General features: G+C 46.6%; 1 protein-coding gene across 1 annotated transcript in view; it reads right to left on the bottom strand.

Annotated features, from left to right (window-relative positions):
• The window catches only part of TMEM145 (transmembrane protein 145), a 76,469-nt gene that overhangs the window by 8,575 nt on the left and 42,360 nt on the right, over positions 1-25,534 (bottom strand). Inside the window, exons 2-3 of the mRNA XM_077259955.1 lie at positions 1,850-1,924; positions 6-83 (exon numbers count right to left, since the gene is read on the bottom strand). Of these exons, the coding sequence (XP_077116070.1) occupies positions 6-83; positions 1,850-1,924 (153 nt within the window). The remainder of the gene's footprint in view (positions 1-5; positions 84-1,849; positions 1,925-25,534) is intronic.

Here is a 25,534-nt window from a genome sequence, read left to right as displayed (position 1 = left end):
CTGACCTTGTTCCCCTTCTTGTACACGGCCGGCCATTGGGATGGATCATCAAAGTACAGTAGGATGTTCTGGCAGCATTTAGCCTGCGGAGAGGAAGAAATTCCTTGTTAGTAGTGTCATCTCCTACTGTGAAACATTCTATTTCGACCATTTCCAAGAAAAGCTGTGACCATTAGGACAGTAAGTTTGCACCCAGATGTTCCACATCTATGGAATCACCACATACAATAGAGGACTGATGGAGAAGACTTCAAGAATGAGGAAAGGGAGTAGAGTCCGTTACCACAGATTTGGCCACCATCTCAAGAGTAATGGTCTCTCTGCTCCTCACAGCTTTTTTCTGTGTAAGCTATGTAATGGTTGTATTCCTCCTCCACCTCACGACTCCCTGAGGAAGCAGAGGCGAAACGTGCAATAGAACGTGAGGTGGAGGAGCCCATTACTCATCATCACTCATTCATTTATTATATAGGACTCTTAAGATCGGTGGCCAAATAATTGGTAATTGTGTATAGTGGTTATATTCCTCCTCTATAGGAGAATGTACTGTTGCAGTAGGTAATTCCCTCTGTTATACTGGTCTGTATTAATTTAGAGGTTCTGGTTTGGAGTCTTTAGTGTTTATTTAGGGGTGCGGTCTGGAATCTGTATTTATATAGGAGGTCTGGTTTGGGATCAGTATTTATTAAGGGGGTCACATGTGGAGATGTGTATATTTAGGGGGTTTGATCTGGGGTCTGTAGTTTACATCTTTGATCTTTGTTCTGTATTTGTTTACTGGTCTGGTTTAGGGTCTGTATCACTTTAGTTGGTCTGGTCTGTATTAATTTAGAGTGTCTGAATTGGGGTCTGCATTTATTTTGCCAGTCTAGTCTGTAGTCTATAATTAATTAGAGGGTCTGGTCTGAGGTCTGTATTTATTTAGGAGGTCTGGTCTGAGATTTGTATTTAGGGGGGCTGGTCTGAGGCCTGTGTTTATTTAGGAGGTCTGGTCTGAGGTTTGTATTTAGGGGGGCTGGTCTGAGGTCGGTATTTATTTAGGAGGTCTGTATTTATTTAGGAGGGCTAGTCTGGGGTCTGTATTTATTTAAGGGGACTGGTCTGGGGTCTGTAGTTTTCATCTTTGGATTTAGTCTGAGGTGTGTAATTGTTTAGGGAGTCTGGTTTGGGGTCTATTTATTTAGGGTGTCTGTAATTATATAAAGGGGTCTGATATTGGGTCAGTATTTATTTAGAAGATCTGATTGGTTCTGTATTTACTTTGGGGATCTGGTCTGAGGTCTGTAGTATTTATCTATGAATTTAGTCTGTAGCTGTTTATAGCATATGGGTTGGGGTCTGGATTGATTTAGTAGATCTAGTGTGAGATCTGTAGTATTTGTTTACCGATCTAGTCTGGGGTCTGTATTTATTTAGGTAATCTGGTCCGGGGTTTGTATACTTATATTTAGCATCTGGTCTGGGATCTTTACAGGATCTAGTCTGGGGGTCTGTATTTACCATAGGTAATCTGGTCCAGTGTTTGTATATTTATTTGTAGGATCTGATCTGTGATCTTTACAGGATCTAGTCTGGGGTCTGTATTTATTTACCATAGGTAATCTGGTCCGGGGTTTGTATATTTATGTGTGGGATCTGGCCTGGGATCTTTATAGAATCGGGTCTGGGGTCTCGTATTTATTTTGGGGTATAATGCAGGGGTCATTAATGGACGGTTTTATATAAATGGGCTGGATATACGTAAACAATTTTGCTAAATATTTAACCATCTCTTCCTGGCATCTCCTTCAATGATCCACCTCTCCCTTTTGTGTCGTAGCCGACTATTGACTCGATTATGGACACTCACCTCTGGATACTTAAATCTAAACTCGAGGCGTCCAAAATCTGATAGAAAGCAGAATCGTGTGAGGAAAACCCAGTCCTGAGAGAGAAGAGAGAATATAAAAAGTCAGCAAAATGCTAAAGGGTGATTTAGACCCTTGTCCTTCAAAATGTCTTGCCCAAAAATAGTAGGTTTCCATGAGTTTTTGTTCCCTTTAGTATTGCATCTGCACCGTAGGATGGAGGTTTGTAACCCACCGGTGTTATCGTCACCCAGCGTCCTGTAAACCCTATGCTTGGCTGTTTCAATCAGTGCCAAAACTTTAAATGGAGCAACGATTACTTCTTACTAGAAAACCATGTTAAATGACCAAAAGTTTGAATCCATCATAAAAATAAGAAAAAAGAAAAAATAGATACAGTATATTTGGTTTTGCCTCATTCATAAAAGTCTGATTTTTCAAAATATATAATTAACTAAATGCCATAAAAACAAAAAAAAAGTTAAAACATCAAAACAGCAGTTTTTCCAGACATAAACTTCCTCCAAATAAATGCAATTAAAAAAAAACAATCAACATAATTCAATCAATATTATTCCAAAATGGAATAATTAAAAACTACAGATCGGCACATAAAAAAAAAACCAACTATGGAAAATGAAAAAAAAGTTATGGGTCTTGGAAAATGGTGACACAAACCAAATTTTGTATGTTTACAAACATCTGAATTTTTTAAGCCATGAAAATAATACATAAAAAAATATACAGGTTTCATATCATCATAATCGCAGTGACCTGGAGAATATTTTTTTACAACACAATGAAGACTGTAAAAAAACAAAACAATGGCAGAATTAAATTTTTTTAACCATCTCACTAGTAATTTTTTTTCCTGATTCTTGGTACACTATGTGATAAAATGAATAATGTCAATCAAAGCTACAACTCAACCCACAAAAAAAAACAAGTCGAAGGAAAAGTAATACATTTCTGGATCTTGGAAGAAAGGGAGCAAAAAAAAATTAAAGAGTAAAAACCAAAAAAGTCAGCATCCTTAAAGGGTCGAAAGTGTCCAGTTTTTGTTCTTGTTTTATTCTTATGAGTATTATCCCCTGAGTATTCAAATTTTTTGTTTTATTTAAATTTGTCATGTGGTTCCAGAGATATTGGTCTTTTTATTTAGTATTTATTTTTAGAGTCTTTCCGAGGGGGCGGTGCTCACATTATGCAGAGCAGCCTGAAGACACGCCCAAGAGGATCCCTGAGCCACGCCACTTAGTAAAGACCATAAAAATCAGTAGTAAATGAAAAGACCCATATTTCTGGAACCGTATGGAGGATTAAAAAAATAATTAAAACCAGAATACAGAGGGAAGCTGTGAGAATAAAACAAGAGGAAACACTGGCCACTTTTGAGGTGGTGCCAAATCCTCTTTTAAGAGGTGCACAATATCACAAGACTCTATTATCTCCTGAAGGGACAGACTTCAGATCAAGTCAACATCTATTGAGACTATGATCTCTTGTGGGTGAAGAAGGTGATTCCTATTTGCTGAGTTCAGGAAATTTAAAGTCATCACTTCCTAAAAGAGTGAAGATAGCGTTGTAGATGGGAAAGGGGTACCAGCCAAGACCAACTCCAATAATGTTCATGGTTTTGTGGATCTCTAGGGATTTCATCTTCAGGTGTTCACATAATTTTGGCCAAGTCGTATATGTTTTTCTGGATAAATATACAAAGAAAACCTATTGTGGTTCAGATATGTTAATATTCGCCTTGCATTTCTCTAGCTTACTCTGCAGGAAGGCATACAAAAGAGTCATTCACCGCGCGCCTGCAGAAAGTCCTCCTCCACCTCCTGCCTTTGTGGCCTTCTGCGTTCCAAAGTTGTCTGTAATCCTGCCCCAAGGACACTGTGTCCCCTTATTAAACCAACCGCTACAAGTATATAAGTAGTAAGGAGCTCTTTTTTGATATTTGGGAGACCATGACCTAAACAACTGTTGCTAGGAAACTAGTCATGGCTCGGTGGTTTCTATGACAACCATGATGTAAAGACTGGGAAAGATCCCAAAAAGAATGGTGAGAAGAAAAAAAAATAGGAAGAGTGCGGAAAGCAGAACAAGTAGAACAATAAAGGTTGCGGTGGAACTACAAGTCCCAACATAATAGTACTAACATGAAGGCCAAAGCATCATGGGAAACATTTACACTACGTATACCTTTTAGGACCATTATAGTATATACATAAGGTGAACATGTTCAAAAATAGTTGAGTGGCACCGACAGGTACAATGTGACTGCCTCTGCAACACCACTGCAAACAAAGACTTCTTCCGGTCACTCGTTTCGCTCGGGTGCAACGTCATTCTGGAAAGCCTTCTAAGGTTGCTAGGTACAGGACGGTTCCTCTCATTCTTCTTCTCGTTACTGCCACAGCTCTTTTGACAAGGGGATGTCCAGGAGAATCGTCCTGGTAATTGAGGTGCATACCTTTCCTATGTGTCGCCATTGACTACCCTGTTGGCTCCTGATTCTGATCTCCGTCTAGGTCCAGACCACACAGCCACCATGTCCTTTAGATTGTCTTGATGATTCTTGCTGACTGACTACTGGTTCTGATCCTCGACTACGTCTCTGAATATGCTCTTGTCTTATCCTCTGGATCTCACATCTTGACCACACTCCTTAGCGATGTTCCAGGTGATGTGGAGATGCTAGTGCTGCCGCCAATGCTTGTCTCTTCTGGGGACCACTGTAGAAACCTCCATACCTCTCAGATGGGGTTAAGCTTGGGAAACAAGTAGCGGTGAGCAAATTAATCTGCAAGACCCTGGTCCAGCGGCCACGTAGGTGGCCCTGAGAACCATCTCCTACTTTTCGGCAGCAGAGGGTCTTCTTGGGATCAACATCAATTGTGTGCGACATCGTACCAGGTGGCTAATAAAAAGAGGACTGTTGTGAATTAGACTTTTTTGGCTCCCTCTTGTGGTCACTAGTGATATGACTCTGGGATTGTCTTTCCTCAGTTTGGCACCCACCTGGGTCGTTAGTCCAGGGGTGTTGCTATATAAACTTCCTGGATCCTCAGTCCAGTGCCTGGCATCGTTGTAATCAGATCCTTTCTGTTTGCTCCTGTCTGCTGGTCCTGGTTATTGCAAAATTAAGCTAAGTCCTGCTTCCTTGTTTTTTGGTTATCTGTATTGCTCTTATTTTCTGTCCAGCTTGTACTAAATGTGATTCCTGATTTTGCTGGAAGCTCTAGGGGGCTGGTATTCTCCCCCCGAGCCGTTAGCCGGTTCGGGGGTTCTTGAATATCCAGCGTGGAAATTTTGATAGGGTTTTTGCTGACCGTATAAGTCATCTTACTATATTCTGCTATTAGTCAGTGGGCCTCTCTTTGCTAAATATCTAGTTCATTCTTACGTTTGTCTTTTCTCCTTACCTCACCGTTATTATTTGTGGGGGGCTTGTATCCAACTTTTGGGGTCTTTTCTCTGGAGGCAAGAAACGTCTATCTTTTCCCTTCTAGGGTTAGTTAGTTCTCCGGCTGGCGCGAGACGTCTAGAACCAACGTAGGCACGTTCCCCGGCTGCTGCTATTTGTGGTGCTAGGATTAGATATTCGGTTAGCCCAGTTACCACTGCCCTATGAGCTGGTTTTTTATGTTTGCAGACTTGGTATGTACTTTTGAGACCCTCTGCCATTGGGGTCATAACAGAGCACACAGGGATGCTGGCAGGTAGGAAGCGGTTCTCCTGCTCCTGCTTAGTTGCCATGGAATACAGACCTAGCTACAGAACTAGGGTCCTGAGACTTTATTTGCTTATCTCTACTAGCAAAGGCATCCTCAGGGCCCCCATATGCATTACCTAAAAGTTAATCGAACCCATTGATTTTGACAGAATCAGTCAACCAACGATTGAGTATGGGGCCTTCTAAATGTTCCCAACAGATCACTTTCTCACTAGTGGTTCCTATGGAGTAGGGATGCCTGCATGAGTTATGGCGCAGTCAAATGGACATATAAATTGGACAGTGATCAGAACACAGTGCTTGGGCTGGTCGGCAACTCTCCTGACCCGAGTGTGACAGCTGCATAGAAATATATAAAGCTGTCACACTTCGGTTGGGAGGGAAACCGGCCAGTCCAAGCATGGTGCTCCAATTCCCACACAAATTTTACGGCCATGTGACTGCGCCCTAATGCTAACCCATCATGGATTCGATGGCAGCGTTTTTTATGGTCAGGACTAAAGGTCCTCATGATTGCTTGACCCGGTTCCTCACTCATGGTCAAGGCAGGGTGCTTAAAATGGTCTCCTGAGCGGATGTATCTATGATTATTATACTCTTCATCATTATCCTCTGTGGTCTTCTAGTAAGTCATACTTGTTATTATAGTCAAAAAGATCCAGAATAATGTGACTTCATGTAGTAAACTTTTTCTGACACGTCGGTAAAAATGCCGCCTATGCCGCTACATTGTCTAATCCATAAAACGCTCTCAATTCATTGCGCTAAAGCTCTCTATTCATTCATTGTATATCTGACAATATATAGGAAATAAATACCACAGCTTCTCCAGGCAAACAATGGCTTGACCACTGTGCTGCTATGAATCATGGGACATTTGTGATCTAGAAAAGAGAACAAAGGTTGTGGCTTAATTGGGTGCAAAAAAAAATCAAAATATAGGCTGTCAAGACAGAGCGGCAGATTTGTGTGGCGTCCTTTATGTAAGTTATGAATGTACCTGTGGTTATTGATGTTAGAGGTGCAGATCGTGATTTCTGCAAATTTCATCTAAGAGCCTAAGATTTACATTTAGGATCAAATAGCAAAAATAATGATGTCAGTGCACAGGGAAAGCTTCCCTACCTTTAAGTAAGGTTCGAGAGGACATCGCTAACCAATCATATATTAGCACTAGCTGTTTCCAGCCAGCTAATGCTCGGCATGCTCATTGCTATCTAATTAACGCTGCTGGGTAATGTGTGGGGACGGAGCCTTGTGTGGTAATGTGAGGGGACGGAGCCTCGTGTGGTAATGTGTGAGGACGGAGCATCGTGTGATAATGTGTGGGGACGGAGCCTCGTGTGGTAATGTGTGGGGATGGAGCCTCGTGTGGTAATGTGTGGGGACGGAGCCTCGTGTGGTAATGTGTGGGGATGGAGCCTCGTGTGGTAATGTGTGGGGACAGAGCCTCGTGTGGTAATGTGTGGGGACAGAGCCTCGTGTGGTAATGCGTGGGGACGGAGCCTCGTGTGGTAATGTGTGGGGACAGAGCCTCGTGTGGTAATGTGTGGGGACGGAGCCTTGTGTGGTAATGTGTGGGGACGGAGCCTCGTGTGGTAATGTGGGGGGGCGGGATTATGCATGGTAATGTGGTGGGGGGGTGGGATTATGTGTGGTAATGTGGTGGGGGGTGGGATTATCTGTGGTAATGTGGTGGGGGGCGGGATTGTGTGTGGTAATGGGGTGGGCGGGCGGGATTGTGTGTGGTAATGGGGTGGGCGGGCGGGATTGTGTGTGGTAATGGGGTGGGCGGGCGGGATTATGTGTGGTAATGTGGTGGGGGGCGGGATTATGTGTGGTAATGTGGTGGGGGCGGGATTATCTGTGGTAATGTGGTGGGGGGCAGGATTATCTGTGGTAATGTGGAGGGGGGCGGGATTGTGTGGTAATGTGGTGGGAGCGGAATTATGTGTGGTAATGGGGTGAGGGGCGGGATTATGTGTGGTAATGGGGTGGGGGGGGCAGGATTATCTGTGGTAATGTGGTGGGGGGCGGGATTATGTGTGGTAATGTGGTGGGGCGGGATTATGTGTGGTAATGGGGTGGGAGGGCGGGATTGTGTGGTGATGTGGTGGGGGGGCGGAATTGTGTGTGGTAATGGGGTGGAGGGCGGGATTGTGTGTGGTAGTGTGGTGGGGGGCGGGATTATGTGTGGTAATGTGGTGGGGGGCGGGATTATGTGTGGTGATGTGCTGGGGGGTGGGATTATGTGTGGTGATGTGGTGGGCGGTGGGATTATGTGTGGTAATGTGGTGGGGGCGGGATTATGTGTGGTAATGTGGTGGGGGCGGGATTGTGTGGTAATGTGGTGGGGGGCGGGATTGTGTGTGGTAGTGTGGTGGGGGCGGGATTATGTGTGGTAATGTGGTGGGGGGCGGGATTATGTGTGGTAATGTGGTGGGGGGGCGGGATTATGTGTGGTGATGTGGTGGGGGGGCGGGATTAGGGATTATGTGGTGATGTGGTAGGGGGGGTGGGATTATGTGTGGTAATGGGGTGGGGGCGGGATTATGTGTGGTGATGTGTTGGGGGCGGGATTATGAGTGGTAATGTGGTGGGGGGCGGGATTATCTGTGGTAATGTGGTGGGGGGCAGGATTATCTGTGGTAATGTGGTGGGGGGCGGGATTATGTGTGGTAATGTGGTGGGAGCGGAATTATGTGTGGTAATGGGGTGAGGGGCGGGATTATGTGTGGTAATGGGGTGGGGGGGCAGGATTATCTGTGGTAATGTGGTGGGGGCGGGATTATGTGTGGTAATGTGGTGGGGCGGAATTATGTGTGGTAATGGGGTGGGGGGCGGGATTATGTGTGGTAATGGGGTGGGAGGGCGGTATTGTGTGGTGATGTGGTGGGGGGGCGGAATTGTGTGTGGTAATGGGGTGGAGGGCGGGATTGTGTGTGGTAGTGTGGTGGGGGGCGGGATTATGTGTGGTAATGTGGTGGTGGGCGGGATTATGTGTGGTGATGTGCTGGGGGGTGGGATTATGTGTGGTGATGTGGTGGGCGGTGGGATTATGTGTGGTAATGTGGTGGGGGTGGGATTATGTGTGGTAATGTGGTGGGGGGGCGGGATTGTGTGGTAATGTGGTGGGGGGCGGGATTGTGTGTGGTAGTGTGGTGGGGGCGGGATTATGTGTGATAATGTGGTGGGGGGCGGGATTATGTGTGGTAATGTGGTGGTGGGGGGCGGGATTATGTGTGGTGATGTGGTGGGGGGGCGGGATTAGGGATTATGTGGTGATGTGGTAGGGGGGTGGGATTATGTGGTAATGTGGTGGGGGGCGGGATTGTGTGTGGTAGTGTGGTGCGGGCGGGATTATGTGTGGTAATGTGGTGGGGGGCGGGATTATGTGTGGTAATGTGGTGGGGGGCGGGATTATGTGTGGTAATGTGGTGGGGGGGCGGGATTATGTGTGGTGATGTGGTGGGGGGGCGGGATTAGGGATTATGTGGTGATGTGGTAGGGGGGTGGGATTATGTGTGGTAATGGGGTGGGGGGCGGGATTATGTGTGGTGATGTGTTGGGGGCGGGATTATGAGTGGTAATGTGGTGGGGGCGGGATTATGTGTGGTGATGTGTTGGGGGGCGGGATTATGTGTGGTGATGTGGTGGGGGGCGGGATTATGTGTGGTGATATGCTGGGGGGGTGGGATTATGTGTGGTGATGTGGTGGGGGATTATGTGTGGTGATGTGGTGGGGGGCGGGATTATGTGTGGTAATGTGGTGGGGGCGGGATTATGTGTGGTGATGTGGTGGGGGAGCAGGATTATGTGTGGTAATGTGATGGGGGCAGGATTATGTGTGGTGATGTGTTGGGGGCGGGATTATGTGTGGGAATGTGGTGGGGGGCGGGATTATGTGTGGTAATGGGGTGGGGGCAGGATTGTGTGTGGTAATGTGGTGGGGCGGGATTGTGTGGTAATGTGGTGGGGGGCGGGATTGTGTGTGGTAATGTGGTGAGGGCGGGATTGTGTGTGGTAATGTGGTGGGGGGGCGGGATTGTGTGTGGTAATGTGGTGAGGGCGGGATTGTGTGTGGTAATGTGGTGGGGGTAGGATTGTGTGTGGTGATGTGGTGGGGGCGGAGCTACTGTGCAGGGGCGGGATTAGTGAGTAATCACAATGCCTCATATATATATTCTCATTTTTTATTGCCACTTGCTTGGAGATGTGGGGCATTTTGTTCTTTCATATGCTCCACAACATCCACTTTTTTTTGGATTGCTTTACGAGGAACCCAATCTTGAGGTTCAGGCAGAAAAAGCCTTGCTGGCTATTTCTCAGGGCCAGGATGAAGCTGAAGTGTATTGCCAAAAATTTCGGAAATGGTCCGTGCTTACTCAGTGGAATGAGTGTGCTCTGGCCGCAAACTTCAGAAATGGCCTTTCTGAAGCCATTAAGAATGTGATGGTGGGTTTCTCCATTCCTACAAGTCTGAATGATTCCATGGCGCTGGCTATTCAAATTGACCGGCGTTTGCGGGAGCGCAAAACAGCTAATCCTCTGGTGGTGTTGTCAAAACAAACACCTGATTTGATGCAATGTGATAGAATTCAGACCAGAAATGAGCGGAAAAATCATAGACGTCAGAATGGGTTGTGTTTTTACTGTGGTGATTCTACACATGTTATATCATCATGCTCTAAACGCCTAACAAGGGTTTGCAACCTAAATTTATTTTGTCTGTAACTTTAATTTGCTCATTGTCCTCTTACCCTGTTATGGCGTTTGTGGATTCAGGTGCTGCCCTGAGTCTTATGGATCTGTCATTTGCCAAGCGCTGTGGTTTTGTTCTTGAGCCATTGGTTAATCCTATCCCTCTGAGGGGTATTGATGCTACGCCATTGGCGGAAAATAAACCGCAGTTTTGGACACAGGTAACCATGTGCATGACTCCTGAACATCGGGAGGTGATTCGTTTTCTTGTTCTGCATAAAATGCATGATTTGGTCGTTTTGGGTTTGCCATGGTTACAGACTCATAATCCAGTCTTGGATTGGAAGGCAATGTCTGTGTCAAGTTGGGGCTGTCAGGGTATTCATGGTGATTCCCCGCCGGTGTCTATTGCTTCCTCTACTCCTTCGGAAGTTCCTGAGTATTTGTCTGATTATCAGGATGTGTTCAGCGAGTCCAGGTCCAGTGTTCTGCCTCCTCATAGGGACTGTGACTGTGCCATAGATTTGATCCCAGGTAGCAAATTTCCTAAGGGAAGACTATTTAATCTGTCTGTACCTGAGCATACCGCAATGCGTTCGTATATCAAGGAATCTCTGGAGAAGGGGCATATCCGTCCTTCCTCTTCCCCTCTTGGTGCGGGATTCTTTTTTGTGGCCAAGAAGGACGGATCTTTGAGACCTTGTATTGACTATCGGCTTTTGAATAAAATCACTGTTAAATTTCAGTATCCTTTGCCTCTGTTGTCAGACTTGTTTGCCCGAATTAAAGGTGCCAAGTGGTTCACCAAGATAGATCTTCGTGGTGCGTACAACCTTGTGCGCATTAAGCGAGGAGATGAATGGAAAACCGCGTTTAATACGCCCGAAGGTCATTTTGAGTACTTGGTGATGCCTTTTGGGCTCTCTAATGCTCCTTCAGTGTTTCAGTCCTTTATGCATGATATTTTCCGGAAGTATCTGGATAAATTTATGATCGTTTATCTGGATGATATTCTGGTTTTTTCTGATGACTGGGACTCGCATGTAGAGCAGGTTAGGATGGTGTTTCAGGTTTTGCGTGAGAATGCTTTATTTGTTAAGGGCTCAAAGTGTCTCTTTGGAGTACAGAAGGTTCCCTTTTTGGGGTTTATTTTTTCTCCTTCTGCGGTGGAGATGGACCCAGTCAAGGTCCATGCTATTCATGATTGGACTCAACCCACGTCAGTTAAGAGTCTTCAGAAGTTCTTGGGTTTTGCTAACTTCTACCGTCGTTTTATTGCTAATTTTTCTAGCATTGCTAAACCTTTGACGGATATGACCAAGAAAGGTTCTGATGTTGCTAACTGGGCTCCTGCAGCCGTGGAGGCTTTCCAGGAGTTGAAGCGCCGGTTTACTTCGGCGCCTGTTTTGTGCCAGCCTGATGTCTCACTTCCCTTTCAGGTTGAAGTGGATGCTTCTGAGATTGGGGCAGGGGCCGTTTTGTCGCAGAGAGGCCCTGGTTGCTCTGTGATGAGACCTTGTGCCTTTTTCTCGAGGAAGTTTTCGCCTGCTGAGCGGAATTATGATGTTGGCAATCGGGAGTTGTTGGCCATGAAGTGGGCATTTGAGGAGTGGCGTCATTGGCTCGAGGGTGCTAAGCATCGTGTGGTGGTCTTGACTGATCACAAAAATTTGATGTATCTCGAGTCTGCTAAACGCCTGAATCCTAGACAGGCCCGCTGGTCATTGTTTTTCTCCCGTTTTGACTTTGTGGTCTCGTATTTACCAGGTTCAAAGAATGTGAAGGCTGATGCTCTTTCAAGGAGCTTTGTGCCTGACTCTCCGGGAGTCGCAGAACCAGTTGGTATTCTTAAAGAGGGAGTTATCTTGTCAGCCATTTCTCCAGATTTGCGACGTGTGTTGCAGAGATTTCAGGCTGGTAGACCTGACTCTTGTCCACCTGACAGACTGTTTGTTCCTGATAAGTGGACCAGCAGAGTCATTTCCGAGGCTCATTCCTCGGTGTTGGCAGGGCATCCGGGAATTTTTGGCACCAGAGATCTGGTGGCTAGGTCCTTTTGGTGGCCTTCCTTGTCACGGGATGTGCGGTCGTTTGTGCAGTCCTGTGGGACTTGTGCTCGAGCTAAGCCTTGCTGTTCGCGTGCCAGCGGGTTGCTCTTGCCCTTGCCTGTCCCGAAGAGGCCTTGGACACACATTTCCATGGATTTCATTTCAGATCTCCCGGTGTCTCAGGGCATGTCTGTCATCTGGGTGGTATGTGATCGCTTTTCTAAGATGGTCCATTTGGTTCCTTTGCCTAAGCTGCCTTCCTCTTCCGATCTGGTTCCTGTGTTCTTTCAGAATGTGGTTCGTTTACACGGCATTCCTGAGAATATTGTGTCTGACAGAGGATCCCAGTTTGTTTCCAGGTTCTGGCGATCCTTTTGTGCTAGGATGGGCATTGAGTTGTCGTTTTCGTCTGCCTTTCATCCTCAGACTAATGGACAAACGGAGCGAACTAATCAGACTCTGGAGGCTTATTTGAGGTGTTTTGTTTCTGCGGATCAGGATGATTGGGTGACCTTCTTGCCATTGGCTGAGTTTGCCCTTAATAATCGGGCTAGTTCCGCTACATTGGTTTCGCCATTTTTCTGCAACTCTGGTTTCCATCCTCGTTTTTCCTCGGGACATGTGGAGCCTTCTGACTGTCCTGGGGTAGATTCTGTGGTGGATAGGTTGCAGCAGATCTGGAATCATGTGGTGGACAACTTAAAGTTGTCACAAGAGAAGGCTCAGCGTTTTGCCAACCGCCGCCGCGGTGTGGGTCCCCGACTTCGTGTTGGGGATTTGGTATGGCTGTCTTCTCGATTTGTTCCTATGAAGGTCTCCTCTCCTAAATTTAAGCCTCGCTTCATCGGTCCTTACAAGATATTGGAGATCCTTAATCCTGTGTCCTTTCGCTTGGATCTTCCGGTGTCGTTTGCCATTCACAACGTGTTCCATAGGTCTTTGTTGCGGCAGTACGTTGTACCTGTGGTTCCTTCTGTTGAGCCTCCTGCTCCGGTGTTGGTTGAGGGCGAGTTGGAGTACGTGGTGGAGAAGATCTTGGATTCTCGTCTCTCCAGGCGGAGGCTTCAGTATCTGGTCAAGTGGAAGGGCTATGGTCAGGAGGATAATTCCTGGGTGGTTGCCTCTGATGTGCATGCGGCCGATTTAGTTCGTGCCTTTCACGCTGCTCATCCTGATCGCCCTGGTGGTCTTGGTGAGGGTTCGGTGACCCCTCCTTAAGGGGGGGGGTACTGTTGTGAATTGACTTTTTGGCTCCCTCTTGTGGTCACTAGTGGTATGACTCTGGGATTGTCTTTCTTCAGTTTGGAACTCACCTGGGTCGTTAGTCCAGGGGTGTCGCTATATTAACTTCCTGGATCCTTAGTCCAGTGCCTGGCATCGTTGTAATCAGATCCTTCTGTTGCTCCTGTCTGCTGGCCCTGGCTCTTGCAAAATTAAGCTAAGTCCTGCTTCTTTGTTTTTTTAGTTATTTGCTTTGCTCCTATTTTTGTCCAGCTTGTACTAAATGTGATTTCTGACCTTGCTGGAAGCTCTAGGGGTCTGGTGTTCTCCCCCCGGCCGTTAGTCGGTTCGGGGGTTCTTGAATATCCAGCGTGGATATTTTAATAGGGTTTTTGCTGACCATATAAGTCATCTTACTATATTCTGCTATTAGCTAGTGGGCCTCTCTTTGCTAAATACCTAGCTCATGCTTATGTTTGTCTTTTCCTCTTACCTCACCGTTATTATTTGTTGGGGGCTTGTATCCAACTTTTGGGGTCTTTTCTCTGGAGGCAAGAAAGGTCTTTCTTTTCCCTTCTAGGGTTAGTTAGTTCTCCGGCTGGCGCGAGACGTCTAGAACCAACGTAGGCACGTTCCCCGGCTGCTTCTATTTGTGGTGCTAGGATTAGATATATGGTCAGCCCAGTTACCACTGCCCTATGAGCTGGTTTTTTGTGTTTGCAGACTTGGTGTTATTTCCTGAGACCCTCTGCCATTGGGGTCATAACATGGACCATGATTGTTAGGTGATGGACATAGCCAGCTGGACCATAGATATGATAGGTGATAGCCATAGACAGTTGGACCACGGTTGTTAGGTGATAAACATACACAGATGGACCAGGATTGTTAAGTAACTGACAAATAGGTCATGGTCATGTTAAGTGATGGACATAGACAGCTTGGTCATGGTCACATTAGGAAAACACAGCTGGGGCTTTGTCATGCTAAGAGATGGGCATTGACAGTTTGGCCATGGTTATAAAAGGTGATGGGCATAAACAGCTGAGCAAAGGTCTTGTTAGGTGATGGACATGGACAGCCAAGCCATGGTTTTAATAGGTGATGGACATAGACAGCTGGGTCCTGGTCATGTTAGGTGATGGACTGAGATTGCTGGATCAGGGTTGTTAGGTGAAGGACATAGACAGCTTGACCATAGATATGATAGGTGATGGACATAGAGAGCTGGACCATAGTTGTTGGGTGATGGACATAGACAGCTGGAACATGGTTGTTAGTGATAAACATAGACAGCTGGACTATGGTGATTAGGTGATTGACATAAACACATAGGTCATGACCATGTTAGCTGATGGACATAAAAAACTGGGTTATGGTCACGTTAGGTGATGAACATAGACAGCTGGGCCATGGTCCTGTTAGGTGATGGATATAGATAGGACATGGTTACACTACAGTAGGTGATAGAGACATTTAGGTCATGGTTATATTGGGTCATACCAGTTGAAGGACATAGATATCTGGGTCATGGCTATATAGGGTCATATTTATGTCAAGTGATGGACATAGACAGTTGGGTCATCATTATTCTACTGCAGGACATGGATATTGGGTCACGGTTATGCTAATCTAAGTCATGGACATAGATATCTGGGTCATGATTATAATGAGTAATGGTTATGCTAGGTGATGGACATAGCCAGATCATGGTGACACTAGTGTCATTTATATATTCTATTTGGTTATGGGTCATAGCTATTTTAGTAATACATCTGGATAGTTATACTATTATTATTATTATTTATTGTTATAGCGCCATTTATTCCATGGCGCTTTACAAGTGAGGAGGGGTATACATAATAAAAACAAGTACAATAATCTTAAACAATACAAGTCATAACTGGTACAGGAGGAGTGAGGACCCTGCCCGCGAAGGCTCACAATCTACAAGGGATGGGTGAGAATACAGTAGGTGATAGAGCTGATCGTGCAGCGGTTGGTTGATCGGTGGTTACTGCAGGTTGTAGGCTTGTCGGAAGAGGTGGGTCTTCAGATTCTTTTTGAAGATTCTGATGGTAGGCGAGAGTCTGATGCGTTGTGGTAGAAGGTTCCAGAGTAGGGGTGATACGCGAGAGAAATCTTGTATACGATTGTGGGAAGAGGAGATAAGAGGGGAATAGAGAAGGAGATCTTGTGAGGATCGAAGGTTGCGTGTAGGTAAGTACCGGGAGACGAGGTCACAGATGTATGGAGGAGACAGGTTGTGGATGGCTTTGTATGTCATCGTTAGGGTTTTGTACTGGAGTCTCTGGGCAATGGGGAGCCAGTGAAGGGATTGACAGAGGGGAGAGGCCGGAGAATAGTGGGGGGACAGGTGGATTAGTCGGGCAGCAGAGTTTAGAATAGATTGGAGGGGTGCGAGAGTGTTCGAGGGGAGGCCACAGAGCAGGAGGTTGCAGTAGTCGAGGCGAGAGATGATGAGGGCATGGACTAGGGTTTTTGCAGATTCTTGGTTGAGGAATGAACGGATTCGTGAAATATTTTTGAGTTGAAGTCGGCAGGAAGTGGAAAGGGCTTGGATATGTGGTTTGAAGGAGAGATCAGCGTCAAGGATTACCCCGAGGCAGCGAGCTTGTGGGACTGGGGAGAATGGGCAGCCATTTACTGTAATGGATAGGTTCGTTGGGGGGGTCGCGTGAGATGGGGGAAAGATGATGAATTCTGTTTTGTCCATGTTAAGTTTGAGAAATTGAGCGGAGAAGAAGGATGAAATAGTGGACAGACATTGAGGGATTCTGGTTAGTAGGGAGGTGATATCTGGTCCAGAGATGTAGATCTGTGTGTCATCAGCATAGAGGTGATACTGAAAGCCATGAGATTCTATGAGCTGTCCCAGGCCAAAGGTGTAAATGGAGAAGAGCAGGGGCCCAAGGACTGAACCTTGTGGGACTCCGACAGATAGGGGGCGAGGTGAGGAGGTGGTGTGTGAGTGGGAGACGCTGAATGTCCGGTCTGTTAGGTATGAGGAGATCCAGGATAGGGCCAAGTCTGTGATGTCAAGGGATGAGAGAGTCTGTAATAATAGGGAATGGTCCACAGTGTCAAAGGCAGCCGACAGGTCGAGGAGGAGGAGAACGGAGTAGTGTCGCTTGCTCTTGGCGGTTAAGAGGTCATTGGTGACCTTAGTTAGGGCAGTTTCAGTGGAATGGTGTGACCGGAAACCAGATTGTAAGCGGTCAAAGAGGGAGCAAGAAGAGAGATGGGAGGACAGTTCAAGGTAGACGTGTTGTTCCAGTAGTTTTGAGGCATAGGGGAGAAGTGATATAGGGCGATAGCTAGATACAGAGGATGGGTCAAGAGAGGGCTTTTTGAGGATAGGTGTGATGGAGGCATGTTTAAAGCTTGAGGGGAAAACACCAGTTGTTAGTGATAGGTTGAATAGATGGGTTAGGGTTGGGATGAAGATTGTGGTGAGGTTTGGGATGAGGTGGGATGGGAGCGGGTCAAGTGCACCGGTGGTGAGATGCGATCTTGAGAGTAGAGTGGCGAGTTGATCTTCTGTAATGGTGGAGAAGTTGGTTTTGGAGGTGGAGGGTAGGGAAGTTGGGAGGAAGGGCTCTGGGGCTTGTTGACCAAAACTGTCTCTGATGTTATCAATCTTCTGCTTGAAGAATGAGGCAAAGTCTTCAGCGGAGATAAGTGGGGAGGGAGGAGGTGCTGGGGGACGGAGGAGAGAATTGAAGGTGCTGAATAACTGTTTAGGGTTGTGAGACAGGGAGGATATGAGAGATGAGAAGTAGGTTTGTTTTGCTGTGGCGAGTGTGGTCTTGAAAGTAGTGAGGACTGTTTGAATGCGATGAAGTGGTCGTTGGAGTGGGATCTTTTCCATCTGCGCTCAGCAGCCCTGGAAGCTCGCCTCAGTTCTTTGGTCAGGCTGGTGTGCCAGGGCTGTCTGTTGATTTTGCGAGCTTTGGTATGTGTAAGTGGGGCAGCAGATTCCAAAGCTACAGCTATTGTGGTGTTATATAGAGTGGCAGCGTCATCCGCATTGTGTATGGAACTTATGTCTGTGAGAGGGAGGAGGGATTCAGAGAATGAATGTAGGTCAAGATGTTTAAGATTTCTGCGAGGGTGTGAAAGTTTGTGGGGTGGGGATTGTAGACATGGAGTGGAGAGAGATGAGAATGTGAGAAGGTTGTGGTCAGAGAGAGGAAGAGGTGAGTTACAGAGGTTAGTGTTGTGAATTTGGATTCTGGGCTCCCCCGGTGGCTACTGGTGGAATTGAACTGGTGTTGTCATCTTCTCTGTTCACCTGTTCCCATCAAGATGTGGGAGTCACTATATAACCTTGCTGCTCTGTTAGTTTCTTGCCGGTCAACAATGTTATCAGAAGCCTCTCTGTGCTTGTTCCTGCTCCTAGACAACTACTAGATAAGTTGGACTTTTGTCCATGTTTGTTTTTGCATTTTTGTTCCAGTTCACAGCTGAAGTTTTGTTACTGTGTCTGGAAAGCTCTTGTGAACAGGAATTGCCACTCTGGTGTTATGAGTTAATGCCAGAGTTTTAAAGTAATTTCTGGATGGTGTTTTGATAGGGTTTTCAGCTGACCATGAAAGTGTCCTTTCTGTCTTCTGCTATGTAGTAAGTGGACCTCAAATTTGCTAAACCTATTTTCATACTACGTTTGTTATTTCATCTTAATTCACCGCCAATACATGTGGGGGGCCTCTGTCTCCTTTCGGGGTATTTCTCTAGAGGTGAGCTAGGACTAATATTTTCCTCTGCTAGCATTATTTAGTCCTCCGGCTGGTGCTGGGCATCTAGAATCAACGTAGGCATGCTACCCGGCCACTGCTAGTTGTGCGTTAGGTTTAGTTCATGGTCAGCTCAGTTCCCATCTTCCAAGAGCTAGTTCCTATATATGCTTATGCTATGTTCTCTTGCCATTGAGAACATGACAGTTTGACCGGCCCACTAAAGGGTTAAAATCCTTGGCTGAGAAAGGAGAGAAATAAGAAGTCTGCTGAGAATTTTTTTTTTTTTTTTTTTTTTTTTCTCCTTCTAATCTTTGAATGGCTCTGTGTCCACCTGTTTGTAATGGATCTTCAGAGTGTAACTGCAGGTTTGAATAATCTCGCCACGAAGGTACAAAATTTGCAAGACTTTGTTTGTCATGCACCTGTATCTGAGCCGAGAATTCCTTTGCCGGAATTTTTCTCGGGGAATAGATCTGGGTTTCAGAATTTTCGAAATAATTGCAAATTATTTTTGTCCCTGAAATTTCGCTCTGCCGGAGACCCTGCACAGCAGGTCAGGATTGTGATTTCCTTGCTCCGGGGCGACCCTCAAGACTGGGCCTTTTCATTGACACCAGGGGATCCTGCGTTGCTCAATGTGGATGCGTTTTTTCTGGCCTTGGGGTTGCTTTATGACGAACCTCATTTGGAGCTTCAGGCAGAAAAAACTTTGATGTCCCTATCTCAGGGACAAGATGAAGCGGAAATTTACTGTCAAAGATTCCGTAAATGGTCTGTGCTTACTCAGTGGAATGAGTGCGCCCTGGCGGCGACTTTCAGAGAGGGTCTCTCTGATGCCATTAAGGATGTTATGGTGGGGTTCCCTGTGCCTGCGGGTCTGAATGAGTCCATGACAATGGCTATTCAGATCGATAGGCGTTTGCGGGAGCGCAAACCAGTGCACCATCTGGCGGTGTCCACTGAGAAGTCGCCAGAGAGTATGCAGTGTGATAGAATTCTGTCCCGAAGCGAGCGGCAGAATTTTAGACGGAAAAATGGGTTGTGTTTCTATTGTGGTGATTCTACTCATGTTATATCAGCATGCTCTAAGCGCACTAAAAAGCTTGATAAATCTGTTTCCATTTGCACCTTACCGTCTAAGTTTATTCTATCTGTGACCCTGATTTGCTCTTTGTCATCTATTACCACGGACGCCTATGTCGACTCTGGCGCCGCTTTGAGTCTTATGGATTGGTCCTTTGCCAAACGCTGTGGGTATGATTTAGAGCCTTTGGAGACTCTTATTCCTCTGAAGGGGATTGACTCCACCCCATTGGCTAATAATAAACCACAATACTGGACACAAGTAACTATGCGTATTAATCCGGATCACCAGGAGATTATTCGCTTTCTGGTGCTGCATAATCTACATGATGATTTGGTGCTGGGATTGCCTTGGCTGCAATCTCACAACCCAGTCCTCGACTGGAAAGCTATGTCTGTGTTGAGCTGGGGATGTAAGGGGGCTCATGGGGATGTACCTGTGGTTTCCATTTCATCATCTATTCCCTCTGAAATTCCTGAGTTCCTGTCTGACTATCGTGACGTCTTTGAAGAATCCAAGCTTGGTTCATTACCTCCGCACCGAGAGTGCGATTGTGCCATAGATTTAATCCCGGGTAGTAAATACCCAAAGGGTCGTTTATTCAATCTGTCTGTGCCTGAGCATGCTGCTATGCGGGAATATATAAAGGAGTCCTTGGAAAAGGGACATATTCGTCCATCGTCATCTCCCTTAGGAGCCGGTTTTTTCTTTGTGTCAAAAAAAGACGGCTCTTTGAGACCATGTATCGATTATCGGCTTTTGAATAAAATCACTGTAAAATATCAATACCCATTGCCGTTGCTGACTGATTTGTTTGCTCGCATAAAGGGGGCCAAGTGGTTCTCTAAGATTGACCTTCGTGGGGCGTATAATTTGGTGCGAATCAGGCAGGGGGATGAGTGGAAAACCGCATTTAATACGCCCGAGGGCCACTTTGAGTATTTAGTGATGCCTTTTGGTCTTTCAAATGCTCCGTCGGTTTTCCAGTCCTTTATGCATGATATTTTTCGCGATTATTTGGATAAATTTATGATTGTGTATCTGGATGATATTCTGATTTTTTCGGATGACTGGGACTCTCATGTCCAGCAAGTCAGGAGGGTTTTCCAGGTTTTGCGGTCTAATTCTTTGTGTGTGAAGGGTTCTAAGTGTGTTTTTGGGGTACAGAGGATTTCCTTTTTGGGATATATTTTTTCTCCCTCTTCCATTGAAATGGATCCTGTCAAGGTTCAAGCTATTTGTGATTGGACGCAGCCCTCTTCTCTTAAGAGTCTTCAGAAATTTTTGGGCTTTGCTAACTTTTATCGTCGATTTATTGCTGGTTTTTCGGATATTGCTAAGCCATTGACCGATTTGACTAAGAAGGGTGCTGATGTTGCTGATTGGTCCCCTGACGCTGTGGAGGCCTTTCGGGAGCTTAAGCGCCGTTTTTCCTCTGCCCCTGTGTTGCGTCAGCCTGATGTTGCTCTACCTTTTCAGGTTGAGGTTGACGCTTCTGAGATCGGAGCTGGGGCAGTGTTGTCGCAGAAAAGTTCTGACTGCTCCGTGATGAGGCCTTGTGCCTTCTTTTCCCGTAAATTTTCGCCCGCTGAGCGGAATTATGATGTTGGGAATCGGGAGCTTTTGGCCATGAAGTGGGCTTTTGAGGAGTGGCGCCATTGGCTTGAGGGGGCCAGACATCAGGTGGTGGTATTGACTGACCACAAAAACTTGATTTATCTTGAGACCGCCAGGCGCCTGAATCCTAGACAGGCGCGCTGGTCATTATTTTTCTCTCGGTTTAATTTTGTGGTGTCATACCTACCGGGTTCTAAGAATGTTAAGGCGGATGCCCTTTCTAGGAGTTTTGAGCCTGACTCGCCTGGTAACTCTGAGCCCACAGGTATCCTTAAGGATGGAGTGGTATTGTCAGCCGTTTCTCCAGACCTGCGGCGGGCCTTGCAGGAGTTTCAGGCGGATAGACCGGATCGTTGCCCACCTGATAAACTGTTTGTTCCTGATGATTGGACCAGTAGAGTCATCTCTGAGGTTCATTCTTCTGCGTTGGCAGGTCATCCTGGCATTTTTGGTACCAGGGATTTGGTGGCAAGGTCCTTCTGGTGGCCTTCCCTGTCACGAGATGTGCGAGGCTTTGTGCAGTCTTGTGACGTTTGTGCTCGGGCCAAGCCTTGTTGCTCTCGGGCTAGTGGATTATTGTTGCCCTTGCCTATTCCTAAGAGGCCTTGGACGCACATCTCGATGGATTTTATTTCAGATCTGCCTGTTTCTCAGAAGATGTCTGTCATCTGGGTGGTGTGTGACCGTTTCTCTAAGATGGTCCATTTGGTTCCTCTGCCCAAGTTGCCTTCTTCTTCCGAGTTGGTTCCTCGGTTTTTTCAAAATGTTGTTCGTTTGCATGGTATTCCTGAGAATATCATTTCTGACAGAGGGACCCAATTCGTGTCTAGATTTTGGCGGGCATTCTGTGCTAGGATGGGCATAGATTTGTCTTTTTCGTCCGCTTTCCATCCTCAGACGAATGGCCAGACCGAGCGGACTAATCAGACCCTGGAGACATATCTGAGGTGTTTTGTGTCTGCTGACCAGGATGATTGGGTTGCCTTTTTGCCATTGGCGGAGTTCGCTCTTAATAATCGGGCCAGCTCTGCCACTTTGGTGTCCCCGTTTTTCTGTAATTCGGGGTTTCATCCTCGATTTTCCTCTGGTCAGGTGGAAACTTCGGATTGTCCTGGAGTGGATGCTGTGGTGGAGAGATTGCATCAGATCTGGGGGCAGGTGGTGGACAATTTGAGGTTGTCCCAGGAGAAGACTCAGCTTTTTGCCAACCGCCACCGTCGTGTTGGTCCTCGGCTTTGTGTTGGGGATTTGGTGTGGTTGTCTTATCGTTTTGTCCCTATGAGGGTCTCTTCTCCTAAATTTAAGCCTCGGTTCATCGGCCCGTATAAGATATTGGAGATTCTTAACCCTGTTTCCTTCCGTTTGGACCTCCCTGCATCCTTTTCTATTCATAACGTTATTCATCGGTCATTATTGCGCAGGTATGAGGTACCGGTTGTGCCTTCCGTTGAGCCTCCTGCTCCGGTGTTGGTTGAGGGTGAGTTGGAGTACGTTGTGGAGAAAATCTTAGACTCTCGTGTTTCCAGACGGAGACTCCAGTATCTGGTCAAGTGGAAGGGATACGGCCAGGAGGATAATTCTTGGGTGAATGCATCTGATGTTCATGCCTCTGATCTGGTTCGTGCCTTTCATAGGGCCCATCCTGATCGCCCTGGTGGTTCTGGTGAGGGTTCGGTGCCCCCTCCTTGAGGGGGGGGTACTGTTGTGAATTTGGATTCTGGGCTCCCCCGGTGGCTACTGGTGGAATTGAACTGGTGTTGTCATCTTCTCTGTTCACCTGTTCCCATCAAGATGTGGGAGTCGCTATATAACCTTGCTGCTCTGTTAGTTTCTTGCCGGTCAACAATGTTATCAGAAGCCTCTCTGTGCTTGTTCCTGCTCCTAGACAACTACTAGATAAGTTGGACTTTTGTCCATGTTTGTTTTTGCATTTTTGTTCCAGTTCACAGCTGAAGTTTCGTTACTGTGTCTGGAAAGCTCTTGTGAACAGGAATTGCCACTCTGGTGTTATGAGTTAATGCCAGAGTTTTAAAGTAATTTCTGGATGGTGTTTTGATAGGGTTTTCAGCTGACCATGAAAGTGTCCTTTCTGTCTTCTGCTATGTAGTAAGTGGACCTCAAATTTGCTAAACCTATTTTCATACTACGTTTGTTATTTCATCTTAATTCACCGCCAATACATGTGGGGGGCCTCTGTCTCCTTTCGGGGTATTTCTCTAGAGGTGAGCTAGGACTAATATTTTCCTCTGCTAGCATTATTTAGTCCTCCGGCTGGTGCTGGGCATCTAGAATCAACGTAGGCATGCTACCCGGCCACTGCTAGTTGTGCGTTAGGTTTAGTTCATGGTCAGCTCAGTTCCCATCTTCCAAGAGCTAGTTCCTATATATGCTTATGCTATGTTCTCTTGCCATTGAGAACATGACAGGTTAGATAGGGAGCAGAGGCGGGTGAAGATGAGGTCCAGTGTGTGACCATCTTTGTGAGTGGCTGCAGAAGACCATTGAGTGAGGCCGAAGGAGGAAGTGAGAGATAGAAGTTTAGTGGCAGCTGAGAGGGAAGTGTCAATGGGGATGTTGAAATCGCCCATGATGATAGTGGGGATGTCTGCAGAAAGGAAATGAAGTAGCCAGGTGGTGAAGTGGTCAAAGAAGATGGTGGCTGGCCCTGGGGGGCGGTAAATGACAGCCAGTTGGAGGTTGGAGGGGGAGTAGTGTCATGAATCCCAATGGCTAGGGATAGCACAGGACAAGCAAAGTACAAATATATTACGGACGAGCTCTAGGGTGATGGAACCTGGGCTGACCGCTGCCCTACGCCTGACAAACGCAACTAGTGATAGCCAGGGAGCGTGCCTACGTTGGTTCTAGACGCCACGCACCAGCCTAAGAGCTAACTAGCACTGCAGAGAAAATAAAGACCTCACTTGCCTCCAGCGGAATGAACCCCAAAAGATATAGTTGCCCCCCACATGTATTGACGGTGAAATGAGAGGAAGGCACACACATAGAGATGATATATATAGTTTTAGCAAATTGAGGCCCGCTGTAAACTAGAAAGCAGAACGATACAAAAGGGGACTGAGCGGTCAGCAAAAAACCCTAATCAAAAAAACCATCCTGAGATTACAAGAACCCATGTGCCAACTCATGGCACATGGGGAGAACCTCAGTCCACTAGAGCTACCAGCTAGCATAGAGACATAATAAGCAAGCTGGACAAAAAACCAAACAACTGAAAATCAGCACTTAGCTTATCCTGAAAGATCTGGGAGCAGGTAGGCAGGAACCAAACAGAGCACATCTGAATACATTGATAGCCGGCAAGGGAAATGACAGAAAGGCCAGGTAAAATAGGAAACACCCAGCCACTGATGGACAGGTGGAAACCAAAGGCCGCAACCCACCAAAGTCACCCAGTACCAGCAGTAACCACCAGAGGGAGCCCACAAACAGAATCCACAACAGTACCCCCCCCATGAGGAGGGGTCACCGAACCCTCACGAGAACCCCCAGGGCGATCAGGGTGAGCTCTATGGAAGGCGCGGACCAAATCAGTCGCATGAACATCGGAGGCGACCACCCAGGAATTATCCTCCTGACCATAACCCTTCCACTTAACCAAATACTGGAGTTTGCGTCTGGAAACACGAGAATCCAAGATCTTCTCAACAACATACTCCAATTCTCCCTCCACCAGCACCGGAGCAGGAGGCTCAACCGAAGGAACAACGGGCACCTCATACCTCCGCAACAACGACCGATGGAACACATTATGAATAGCAAACGATGCTGGGAGATCCAAACGAAAAGATACAGGGTTAAGAATCTCCGAGATCCTATAAGGACCGATGAACCGAGGCTTGAACTTAGGAGAAGAGACCTTCATAGGGACAAAACGAGAAGACAACCACACCAAATCCCCAACAAGAAGTCGGGGACCCACGCGGCGACGGCGATTAGCAAACTGCTGAGTCTTCTCCTGAGATAACTTCAAATTGTCCACCACCTGATTCCAAATCTGATGTAGCCTGTCCACCACCACGTCCACTCCAGGACAATCCGAAGGCTCCACCTGACCAGAGGAAAAACGAGGATGAAACCCCGAATTACAAAAAAAAGGAGAGACCAACGTGGCCGAACTAGCCCGATTATTAAGAGCAAATTCGGCCAGTGGCAAAAAAGCAACCCAGTCATCTTGATCAGCAGAAACAAAACACCTCAAATAAGTTTCCAAGGTCTGATTAGTTCGCTCCGTCTGGCCATTCGTCTGAGGATGGAATGCAGACGAGAAAGACAAATCAATGCCCATCTTGGCACAAAACGTCCGCCAAAATCTAGACACAAACTGGGATCCCCTGTCAGAAACGATATTCTCCGGAATCCCATGCAAACGAACCACGTTCTGAAAAAATAAAGGGACCAACTCAGAGGAGGAAGGCAACTTAGGCAAGGGCACCAAATGAACCATCTTAGAAAAGCGGTCACACACAACCCAGATAACGGACATTTTCTGTGAAACC

This window comes from Ranitomeya variabilis, chromosome 4 (genome assembly GCF_051348905.1).
Source record: "Ranitomeya variabilis isolate aRanVar5 chromosome 4, aRanVar5.hap1, whole genome shotgun sequence".
Classification (NCBI taxonomy): domain Eukaryota; kingdom Metazoa; phylum Chordata; class Amphibia; order Anura; family Dendrobatidae; genus Ranitomeya; species Ranitomeya variabilis.
Note: the sequence above shows the minus strand (reverse complement) of the source record. Positions and strands in the feature narration are given on the sequence as shown.